The sequence below is a fragment of the Argiope bruennichi genome, chromosome X1 (genome assembly GCF_947563725.1).
Source record: "Argiope bruennichi chromosome X1, qqArgBrue1.1, whole genome shotgun sequence".
Lineage (NCBI taxonomy): Eukaryota > Metazoa > Arthropoda > Arachnida > Araneae > Araneidae > Argiope > Argiope bruennichi.
In genome coordinates, this window is record NC_079162.1 from 4,080,337 (window position 1) to 4,092,956 (window position 12,620).

The window sequence follows — 12,620 nt, forward strand, 5'->3', positions numbered from 1 at the left end:
ATTAAGTTTAAAATATCGTGAACTTGAAAACGATTTTTTATCAAACACAAAAATTCTTCATAAAATGAAATGCAGAAAGATATTTTGGCCACGCTTTTGAAAACAAATTTCGCCAAACCGACGAGAATCTAGCTCAGAAGTTTGTTCTACATTCAAATAGGTGATAAACATTTAATTTGATTAAAAAAAACATTTATGCAAAAAAACCAGACGGTTATTAGAAATTATTCTTTGAAAACATCACTCGTTCCCGATTGGATAATATGTGATGCAGATTTCATTATGTTTTATCATCCTTGAAAACCATTTGCTGAATTTGTAAAGAAGTTTCTGGAAACTGTGACGTCAAAATTCTGATTAACATATTGTCTGCGCATTACACTTTGCTTTCGCATTTTTAATCCTTTTGTTATGTCGTGGTTGTGGGAGAAGTGTCACAGATATTCGTTTATTAGATTCCGATTCAATTTGCAATTGCTATACGATTCTTTTCAAGAATTTTTAATTTCCTAAGGATTGCAAGAAATATGCCTTTAATTATCAATTGAAACAATCAAGGGACATCAAGATTAATTTAATCTTCTGTGGATTTCGTTAAAATATCGGACAAAGAAAAAAAATGGCATCTTCGAACTTCTAGATTATCGGCCATCTTGACGTTCTCTTGCATGCGTATTTGGTAAGTTTTAACATTTTTCTAGTCTTAGTTCTTTGATGGTTGCTATAACGCTGTTTAATTTTGCGATTTTTTTAATAAGTATCGGATACAGAAGTGTTTGATGTATTGATTATTTAATAATTTTTATAACTGAATGCAATTTTTATTGCTAGATGTAATTTAAGACTAAAAATGTGTAATTAATAGGTATTGGAGAAATTATTCTTGCATGGACAGTAAAGAACGACTGTACGTCTTTCAAAGAAAGACATTAAGCTTATTATGTTAAAACCCATGTTTGACTACTTTTATTATTAAAAATTAAATGTAACAAAATTAATTTAAATGTAGTAATTTTATAATTATTGGAAATAATCGGAATTTGAAATAAAATATTTATCGTTAGAGAGGAAAATCATCAGTTTTATTGATGCATTTATTTTATTGTATTTATATGCACGCCATTAGATATTTAATTTGAAATACTTTATACTTGACATGATATGCTGATCATTTGTGATTATATACAATTACTGTACTAAAAATCGTGTTAAGCTCTTTTAAAATTTCTCAATAATTTTTAGAAAAAAGAAAAAAATATGGTATTTTTTTAAATGGCACTCTTTGAATCTTCAAAGTTAGGTGAAATATTGTCATTTATTTTTCATTAAATTATTGTTCCATAATTTTCTGTTAATTAATTTATCAGTTGTCAAAAATCCTGAAGTCGTGATGTTTAGTTTTACTTTGTCGCCTTTTCTGATATACATTATACTTTCATATTCGAGAGCATACTTATGATTAAAGCCAAGCGCTCTTGTAACACAGTATTGACGATAATAATTAAATTCCATTTAACGCAAATTTTCATATCCGAGTACATCAGATGAAAAATAAAACAATTACCATTCAATATTATGAGTGAATGGCTGTTTTTATCAATTATTTTCAGATGCGATTTCTTTGTTATCGTTTCTATCTTATAATTATATGAAAATGAGTTAAATTCTTCTCTATTTTGATGTTTAGTTTCTTTAAAAAATATATATAATCGGGATATAATTACATTTTAAAGATATCTTGGTTATTTTTTAAACTGTACGAAATTTGTGTAATTTGTCCTACGAAATTAAAATAACCTGAAAATTGTGTGTCAGACTATTAATAATTTTTAGGGGGGGGGAACTCGGAAGATTCCCATTGGAGTCCCTTACGGCATATATTAGTGCATTTAATATTTATACTCGTATCATCATAAATGAAAAAATATGAAATTTTATTAAAAAAATTAATCAAATTTTGACGTTGTGAAATGCATTTTGATCTCAGGCGACACATTTCAATTCTTTTTCGTAATGTTTTTTCTTTTATGTAATTCAAAATATTTTGTTTATTATTCGTTTTATTGTTCAATTAGTCATACTTATTTTATTTCTTAGTATTTGTTGCCAGGTCTCAATATGCTAGGAATTTTTTTTTTCGTTTTTGCCTGTGTAAAAATATACAAACCAATTAATCTGTATATGTATTTGAACTTGGTGAATTATACATTTTCTTTTTCTGTCCCCCCCCCCCCGCTTATTGTATTTTGGAATGGAATTGAAATTGAGTTTTATAGCACTTTTAGAATAGCAAAAGCATATTTGTTTAGATTGTTATGTAAGTATATTGAATTGAAAAATTTGCAGTGAGATGGAGTACCAAAAAGTAGTAGGTAGGCTAAATAGTTTCATTTAGAAACATTATGAAATTATTCACTAAAGATTTGTAATTCATTAGAATTTCTTAAAATACATTTCTGTAGATTTCAGTACAATCGGCTGGATGAATCATTTTTCTGTTGGTTAATAAAAATGAATAATTAAAGTGTAATGATATGAAAGATAATCAGTATGTCTAAAGCAATCGCTTGCATATATATATGTGCAAATGTAGCATCTAATTATATATGAATTACAATTCAAAGGTTTCTAAGAATTTCCACCATAAAAGATAACATATTCGTGATGAATAAACTATATATTTGCATAACAAACTTTACTCATGTCATCGGTATACAGCTAAAATAATTGTAGAAGCGAAAAGGCCATCTCTATTACAGTATAAAATGTTCTTGTAAATTTGTAACATTTTTTGCATGCCGACAATTTATTGATATTTGCTGTTTTACCTTATACAGATATTTTATGACAAGAACATCTCATTTTTCTTTGTTAATGGGATCACTTTTAGCCAAATATCTGCAGGTCGCAAAATTGAAAAATATTAAGGGTAAGAATACCATTTTTCTTGACTATATAAACCAACGACCATTAAATGCAACATCTATTGCATACAACGTCTCTTACAAAAAAATTATTTTATTGGATAGTGATGTAAATTTTACAACTTAAGTAGATAATCGTTTTAGTAATTTACTTTTATTTCGATTTCCAAGTTACGGAAATGACTAGAAACTTATTCGGCTTTTAGAATCAACTTCTACTATTTATTGATGTGAATGAATCAAATGCATGTTTATACTTGACCTCTTTAAATGACCAGATTTTTAAAACAATCTTTAATGAAACGATTCATATGAAAATGAATGACGTCTGTATTTAAAATTGTTTATTCAGAATCTTAAAAGGATGTTGTACGCGAGTTTTACGTTGTCACTAGAAATGATATTCGAAACTTTAATATTTTCCCAATTTTGCGACATGGGATGAAGTGAAGAATAGTGTGCCCCTGAGTTTGTCACCAATATGGCAACCCATTGGAACGCTCTTCCAGCAACCCTAATGCTGTTTTTATTACTTTTTGCAATGGTTGAGTTGTACATGAACTACAACTATATTTTGAAAAATGTCAAATTAAAAATATTAAAGAAATATCGATTAACGATTTTAATTTTGTTTTTTATTATAATTAAAAGTTTATTAAAGTTAAGCTTATAATTAAAAGTTATTTTCTTTCTTTTTTTAATGTGAATACGAACAGAAAATATTTATTCTTTTGTAATTTTTAATTGTCAGTATGCGCTTTAAAAATCGTCTGAATTCCTACTTTATGAAATCGTCTGTATTCTCACTTTAAAAGACAGCTGCAATGGAATTCTTCGCAGTTCTAGTTATTCTTTTGGTGTTCTAACGGTTGGTTCCCTTCATAATTTATGATGTCAATTGTGCAAGAATAGATGTGAAGTAAATGGGATGGAAGACAGTATTTCGAACCTGCAGAATGGATGAAGGGGAGCGAAATATATATATAATTAAGATTTGATGAAGTTCGGAAAGGATGCTTGTTTGAAATTTTATATGGAGAATGGTTTGATATCGAACAGGCAGAATGGATGAAGGGTGAGTGGAATATATTTTTACGAGTTGATGAAGTTGGGAAAAGGATGTTTGTTTGAAATTTTGTAAGGAGAATGTTCCGATTGCTTTTTTCTCCATTCTTTTCTTTTGGTTATGTACTGTTCCTGTTATCCTCACAGTCCTTATGTTCCATGTGCTAGTGAAGCTACTAGGTTCCCGCTCGCGCTGCTAGCGAAGCCGTAGGATGTTTTTTTTAGTTAAAATTCTGCCCGGTGCCTTCTACAGATTTGTGGAAGGCACCGGGCAGTCTGGAAAAAATACTTATCAGTAAAAAGTCCTAATTATATGGCGGGAAATGGTAACCGTAACTGTTCCGCGGAAGTATTTGTTTATTTTGTCCGCCATATTTATTGGCGACATGGTATTGTTGGCTCAGCAAAGGGCACACTTTTACCGCGACTTGTTTTCTGGAGCAAAGTATTCATAATTTTTTTGCAATATTTGTTTTTGAAAGTAATTTCTCAGTGGACTTCTAAAAAGCTTCGTTTTAGTGGAGTAGTGCATCGAAATGTCAAGTATAATGTAGACATGTAAGTAAAAGGAGACATGTAAACAGCCCCACGAATTTGATTAAATAAAGGCATTTGTTGTATAAGCAGATTTTATTAATTCATAAATATTATAGGTAAAATTACTTCGTTTCGAATTAAAATTTAAAAATAAAAGCTCAATAACTTGATTTCATTTATTGCATTACAACTTTCTTTTTGTCCTACATTTGAATATTACCCCTTATTCGCATATATTATAAGCAAGCAATTTATTGAAATGTCGTGTTTAAAGCATTAAGTTTAATGAATTCCCTTTCTCAATTTTCTTTATACACAGAGTATGATTGCCTATTTACCAATGCAATTGAGATTAAATACTTCAGTAAATAGCCGCGTTTTTTAAAATCATATTTCGATTAATTCGACAAATTTTTTTAATCATTTCTATCAGCTGAAATATTCTGTTTGTACTTTTTCTTAAAAACTTTCAAGATTTCCAAAATAGATGTTAAATGTGAAAGACCGAATGGTTGAAATTATTTAGAACAATAGTCTGCAGTTGCCTCATTTATTTAGTCTTTTCTGTAATCTCTTCCAGCAGCAGCATTGGCAAAAGTAATTCCAACGCCTACTAATCGTAACATTTCTTGACGGGAAGTTTGGCTCGAATCTCATGAATAATAAAGTCAAAACTTCTGCAAATCGAACCCTTTTTTTTCATCTGCGCCTGTCAAATTGTTTTAAAAAAAAGTTGGCCTGAGATAAATAGCGATGGGATCTGCCGATTAGAAGTTTCATGAAATTATATTTACTTTATACAAACCTCGCGCAGATGAATCAAGGGAGGGGACAATTAAGTCATAAAAATACAAGCGAAACTATGTATTAAAGTGAGTATTTATGCATTACTTTTGCCCAATCCAGAATTCACCCTTATCTGTAAGTATACGAGATGTTATGACTAGATATTGCTTAGGAGCGGTATACAGAAGTCAAAATTGAACTTTACTCTGAATTTTTCAGTCTGGCTAGGAGTTGTTTTATCTTTCATATTTCATGGAGTGGCACCTGGAGCTTTCTGGCTGCCTGCTATGTTCTTCCCTTTTTTATTCAGAACGGCAGATGTTATTTGAAGAGCAGTGTGAAATCTTTTGACGTTTATTTCGCTTTTAAGTCGCGAGCGTTCATATTCGTACGTAACATGGATACGTTAGTATAAAATTCTCCGATATTGTGTTTTGTTCGTCTTAGCATGCATTGTCGCAGTATGTAAAAATTAGTGTATATTAATTTAGACCAGATTTCCATAAGTATATGGATAATTCTAGGATCAAGGCACATTATTCAGAGATGAGGTTTGAGCCAAATCCGAAAAATAATTTTTAAAAATTCTCAAATCCTCTGTGCAAAGAAATGACTGAAATTTTTTCGAAAATAGAAAATCGCCTGTAAGCGATTGCATTAGGTAATTTATTCTTTTAAAAATTATATTTTTCAATATTTTGTTTAAATTTTGTCAATATTTTGTTTAAATTAAATTTTTTAAAAAGAACAGAAGGACGTTTTTGGAAAGTTTTTAAGTATTTATGGAAGTACGCATCTTTATATAAAATGTATTGTAATTTTTTTTTACATCTATGTCAAATTTAAATAACTTACATTTTTGAAAATAAAAATCTGTTATTTGAAAAAAAAAATACTTTAAGTAATAGTAAAAAAATAAAATTACAGATGTATCATTAAACGCATAATATATACAGTTTTGATTTTTTTTTTTTTTTTTTTTTTTTTTTTTTTTTTTTTGTGCGACGTGCCGTTTATCACTTTTGATTTTATGTTAGCGTGCAATTTATCATTTTTAAAAACTTAGACATGCACCTAACCAGTACCCTATTTGTCATGCTTTAATTTCTTTTATAGGTTGACATTTTTTTGTTCGTTTTCAGTTTTAAGTTAATATAAAATAACTTCCAGACTTTCTTTTTTTTTTTTTAACGGTTTATGGTAAAGGAATTTGATAATATATCACTCTGAAATTTTCTAGTTTTAAATGTTACATTAAAGTGAATGCAAAATGTAAGAAAAGAGGACTGCAAAAGAAACTTAATGAAAATAGAACAGTTTTGTAAAAATAGATTAATCAATTTATGGATGATTTTTAAGTATGTGACTAGAGGACTGCAGGTTCGAAATGAGATTCCAACCAACATCCTATGTATTTAGTAGTAGAATTCCGGATTAGGCCGGTGGACTGAGATGAGAGCTTTAACTCCTTGACGTACGAATTTATTTAGCTAATTAGAGGAGGCATATCCTACCTGGGACAGAAATTATTTTAATTCCTATAATAATATTAGAAACTTTGACATATTGCGGCATTTTTAGGTGATTTTTTGCATTTTAAATTCATTACTTTAACTTAATTATGGATTTAAAATTAAAAATTCAGTAATTCGATGCGAAAATAAGAGGCGTCATTGAAGGGGTTTATTAAAACGATATTATTTGCCTAGTTGCTAAATTAGTTAAATATTACGAATTCTTTAGAATATAAATGACAATTATTAATTCCTTCACAAATAGAATTGCTCTGTTTTCTATTTGCTTCATTATGCTCAATTTGTTTTTCTAATATTCGTAAAGAACTGGGCATCAGCTTGAATAATGTTTATTTCCAAATGTTTTCATAATTAAAATAAACATAAAATTACATTTTCATAGAATGAGTGAAGGAAAAATAAGTATTAAAATGTTAAACTGAATTGATCATTTGCTTTTGTCTAAAACTATGAAACGAGAAGCCTAAAAATGCCCACTGCATGCTGTTATGTCTTAATCCATAGCATTTTGTATCCATTTTTCTTCGTTATTTTTTCTTCAGTATTGTATTGAAAGTAGCTGCCACTTCTTAAATGTCTTTAGTTTTATTAATGTGTTTTATTATTTTTATAAATGTTTTTTTAATACTTATACCCAGTCACTGGCATTTGTTTTTATTAATAAAACTTATTCTTTCAGACAAGTGGCATCATTTTGTCGACTTATTTCATCCATTCATCTCTACATCATTTTGTGGATTCATCATTTCATCCATTCATCTCTACATCAATGTAAGTTTTATTCAAATTTCATTTTTTTTTGTGATGGATTGGCCAAATATATAAGTGCACTTGACTAATAAAAAAAAAATATTTCAAGTAGTTACTATATAAAAAAAGCATTTACTAGTATCTACCGAAATGGGAAGGCGGTATCGGTTTTGTTTTGGGGAATTTTCTTACGCAAGAGTCTGCTGAAATCGTTGTTGCCTAATTGCACTAAAAAGCTTTAGATAGGCGGATAACATGTTTTAGGTCCAATCCCGACAGAAAGTTATTTGTAAATTTAGAAGTATGGCCTTATAAAAGGCCTTAGATGGCGTACTCTTTTCTTAAATATAAAATTGTCTTGTTTATGTAGCGTGCAAAATTTTTAATTGATTTTCGGTCATAATTATGTGGTCCAATTGCAATAATCATCGGATGATTTAACAATGAATTAAGAATGCAATAGATTAATTGGCTTGTGTGCTTGAAATTTTCACATATTCTGTAATATGTGGGGGTGATTTCTTTCCTTAAACCGCATTAATACTACACCTTGGGACAGGTTAGACCTGCCACGTGTGTTTAATGTCTTTATTCCCAGGATTTGTTTATGGGCGTTTTGTGATTCGTCGTATAATGAATAAACCCGAGTATGCATTTTAAATGGCTTTTATTTAGACGTTTGAAACTACACTTTGACACAGAATTACAAGGTCATATACCAAATTTAATTTATATAGATTATTTTTTGAGTTATTGCGTGAGAATGTCACAAAAGACGGTCAAGCATTAAACAGGGTTCAGTCGAAATCGAGTACGGATCTGCACTGTAAGAGCGCCAATTATGTATCAGATTCGATATATGGAACTCGCTATATTTTATAATTGTTTCTTTGTCCTCAAACTTCAGTTAACGGATTTTGAATAAAAGTTGATATAAATTAATAAACTTGATTTACAAACTTCACGCGAATTTTTTTTTCATTTGGCTTTAAGTATTTTTGGGTTATACGAGTTCAAAAAGGATTTCATCGGACTAGAAGTATGAAATGTGGGGGATTCTCCAAAATGTCGAGCATGAACTTTCTAATAATTGCAATAAATTCGGTTTGCTTACTTCTTATTCAAGAATGTAAAAAAATTGATTGGTACGATTTTTGTTGCTGTTAAATACATAATATTTTTAAAATTCGATAATTTGTGGAATTTTTTAAATCAATTTGATATTTGGTTCCAATTTATGAGCATTTAGTGATTACTTGGCTTGAAACCATTTCTGCTATTTATGAAAGTCAAGTCGTTGTTAGACTGTATCAAAGTATATGACTCCGAATCGGAGAATAGCATTATTTTGGAATGCAGTCGTTAAATAGTTTTTGAAAAACTGACAGATTTTGTTAGAACCCAAAGACGAATTAAAAGCATAAGCAAAAATATATACGCATATTTTTAAATTTTGTTTCCTGGTAAAGCTTGTAACATTTTTCCTCTTGTTTAATGCAAATTATTGTCGGATTAATAATAAATTCAGAAAGAATTTTGATAAAGTGGAATTTCGGAGAATATGAAATAAATGGCGGATAATCCATCAAAATATTCAAAACATTGTTACTTCTGTTTTAATTTTGACTTAGTTTTATTGTTTTTACGTCATCATATAAATATTAAATATAATTTATATTTGCTTATTTAATAGTTTTTATACTTTTTCTATTGTTTCTATATTTATTTTAGCCAAGATTATTAGATGATATTTTACTGAAAACAATAGGTTTTTTGTTTATTAGTGTATTTTGTAATTTTGTATTTCTGAAATTTTTGATTAGATGCTTAAAAAAATGTCATTAGATCACTAGTTTCAAATGATATTTATTCTAGACTGTTCTCTAGCACTTTCTGTAATTATGCGTTATTTTAAAAGATAGAATAATCAATTTAAATCTAATCTTCGACAAATTTATTTTCAAAAGTTTTAGGAGACATAATGACGCAACATATTTTTTTACATAACTTGGTCGCTTCTTAGTATGATTTTAGTCTCGCAAAATTTCGGTACTAGTTATAATGTCCCAATTATTTTCAATTGTCCTGTTGTAAATATGCTTTTATTTGACAGTGAATTTTAATCATAAAGTGAATAATTACAAAATTTCATGCAAAAGAACATTGATGAAGGTAAGTAGTTGCATACTGTGTAAGCTTCCTAGACTGTATGAAAGCAGTTTATACCGTCATGTGAGTATTTTGAATTACAGCTTTAATTGTGGTATATGCTTTTTGCATTTCTATGGCCACTGTGATAAATAAGCGCCATTCATAGATTCTAATTCCCTTAGTTAAAAAATACCATCGACTAAAGCCCAGTCCTCTAAAATACATTATATTCATTATTTTTCTTTATATTGTTGAATTCCCGGATTGACTTTCATCTGGCGCATTTTTTTCCCTTAATCGTCATTGGTGATAAAACAAATTCATACTATTTAAGCATTTATATTCTTTACCAAGACGCACTCATAGATTTCACACACATTTTCTTTTGTGAAGTCGGGTATTTCTCGGTATTCTGTTTAATTTCGGTTCGAATTCATTGTTTCCATCGAGTTTCGGTCTTTTTATATTGGGTTGAAGAATGATGCATTATTAAAACTGGTATATTTTGGAATAATTTATTTCTATTTTTTGATTCGAGAGGTTAAACTATTACATTAGACTGCAAGCTGATCAATAGAAACGTTTTTTTACGAATTTGATAGAAGAAATTTCATGAACTATTAGAATATATTGATAGTGTATCAAATACAAATAGTCAATTCTTATCCGTTTCCTTACGTTCACATAAATCTTGGATAAATTTACTAAAACTGAGCCTCCGCTTAAATAATACAAACGTCAAGACCGCGCAGTCGTGGTTTACTATAAATAATTAAAAATAAGGATACCTTCACAAAGCTGCTAAAATAAAAATGTAACCTAAAATAAAGCATTAATATTCTAAGCTAAAAATATGAGGTAAAGGTAATTTACTGAGTTAGAACGCCCATGCTTAGGGACACAAAAGGTTAAATTCGTCACTGGAATGAGTCATATTAAAAAGTTTCAGATATTAAATTTTAAAGTTAATTTATATGTGAAGATCATATATAAAGGACATCGTTAAAATCACATTTTCTAAACACTAATGAATGAGTGAATTTGGTGTTCGAGGAATCTCCTGTTAATAATAAAAAGATCAGATAAAAATAAACTAGTTTCTACTTAAAAATAAGATGCATTTTGCGTAAAATCTTTTTAATATTCATTTACAGTGATTATTAAACTGGAAAAACTTGAAAAGAGGATTTTCTAAATTAACTTTCAAAAAACAATTACGCCTAGTCATTTTTTGATAATGAGCACTATTTTATAATATAAGGACAATTCAAGATTCTTATTAAATATAGGAACAAATAATAGATATATATACAATTTTAAGATAGAATTCAGGACAATCATAGGCGTCATCATAAATTGTCCCAATTTATATTTTTCAAAAATATCTTTCGAGCAATAAACAACTCGGTTATCGGCAATAGGTACGAATTCTGTTTTTCGGTCATTTCTTTGAGGACTTTTTTAATTGCTGTGATTGAATTGCTGCTTACTTTTTTTTCTATTTAAATAACCTAGAAAGTCCATTAAGGAACTATTTTATCATTGAAGGTTCAAGAGTTTTAGTCGGTAATAATTTTGCTGTTGAGCTTACCAAGATCCCAAGCGTTTTTCCTAGTTTTTGTTTAGCCTCTTTCGTGAAAATTGAGCTAATTTGATCAGAAATGTAATAGAATGAAGTCATACATTTTATCGATATTTAATTGCTCTATGCCATCAGCAAAGATGAAACATCCAAAAATTTCTTTAAACGCATATATTCTAGTATCAATATAAACCATTCACTAGAGTACTTTTTCAGTTGTATTTAACGATGAATTGCTGCAGAATGTTAGCTGGAAAAAATATTTTGCCGTTTGAATTGTTTTAAGTATGTTTAAAATGACCAATGGAATACCAAAATGAAAACTGTTTATCCTATCGTATTCAATATTTTTTTCAAAAAGAGTTATATACAATATTTTTAATTAATATTAATTTTATTCAGTTATTGTCTCTTTCCTTTGCATATGCAGGAAAAATTGAGTCCTCAATTCGTAAATGAGTATTCATTATTGTCAAATTCATAGTTACACTCAGTTATATTCATTGATTTTTCATAAAAGTTGGCTTTATTAAAATAATTACAAGGTGATATGTATCAATCTACAAAGATAGTAAAATCATTAATTTAAAGCACTTGCTAGGCTGTATGTTTAGCCGAAGTTTCAAGATCAAAACGTTTACCATACTTTCGCATCAGGAATAGATAGTTGCGGTTTAAAAGACTGCGTATACGTATTTGATGCTTTTAAAACTATTTAGCTCTTAAATTAGGTGAAAACTACAATGTTACCTCGTTTAAGGAAAAAATTTCTTTTTGATGATAGTTTGGATCAAATTTGCTTTGTTTTGCAATAATTGCATCTAAATTGTGCAATAACTAATATTTTCAAATATTTTTCATATTTAGAAAATTAAGATTAAGAACTTTAAAAAAAATAGCCCTTTTTAGAAAATTTTCCGTTAATATTTAATTTTGCTGTACATTTTTTTAAAATTTTTATAAAATCTTCATTAAAATTAGATTTGATTTTGGAAGCCGAGAATTTATTTTTTTTTTTGTAAAATTTCAATCGGTCAAAAATTGAATGCTCCATTTTTATTCTTATAACTTTTTACTGCTACGATTTTTGACATTTTAGTGGAGACGATTTCGAAAAACTGAAATTGAGAACTTTCAAGGTTTAAACACAAATTTTATAATACCGGTTTATATAAAATGTAATAAACTATATATCTCTAATAACTCTATAATAAACAAGCATGTTTAAATCGGAAAGTAGCAATTTAATAATTGTTACTATATCAATATAATTAGTAATTGTTAAGCAAA

The 12,620-nt window shown here is 28.5% G+C and overlaps 1 protein-coding gene across 3 annotated transcripts in view; it reads left to right on the forward strand.

Annotated features, from left to right (window-relative positions):
• The first annotated feature begins 405 nt into the window (after nucleotides 1-405).
• The window catches only part of LOC129958533 (sterol O-acyltransferase 1-like), a 112,071-nt gene continuing 99,856 nt past the window's right edge, over nucleotides 406-12,620 (forward strand). Inside the window, exons 1-3 of one of the 3 annotated variants that reach the window (XM_056071071.1) lie at nucleotides 406-679; nucleotides 2,838-2,929; nucleotides 7,527-7,618. In XM_056071071.1, coding sequence (XP_055927046.1) covers nucleotides 2,845-2,929; nucleotides 7,527-7,618 — 177 coding nt within the window. In that variant the 5' untranslated portion in view covers nucleotides 406-679; nucleotides 2,838-2,844. Of the gene's footprint in view, nucleotides 680-2,837; nucleotides 2,930-4,499; nucleotides 4,548-7,526; nucleotides 7,619-12,620 lie in introns of those variants that run through there. The other 2 variants (XM_056071072.1, XM_056071073.1) reach the window with 2 other exon arrangements.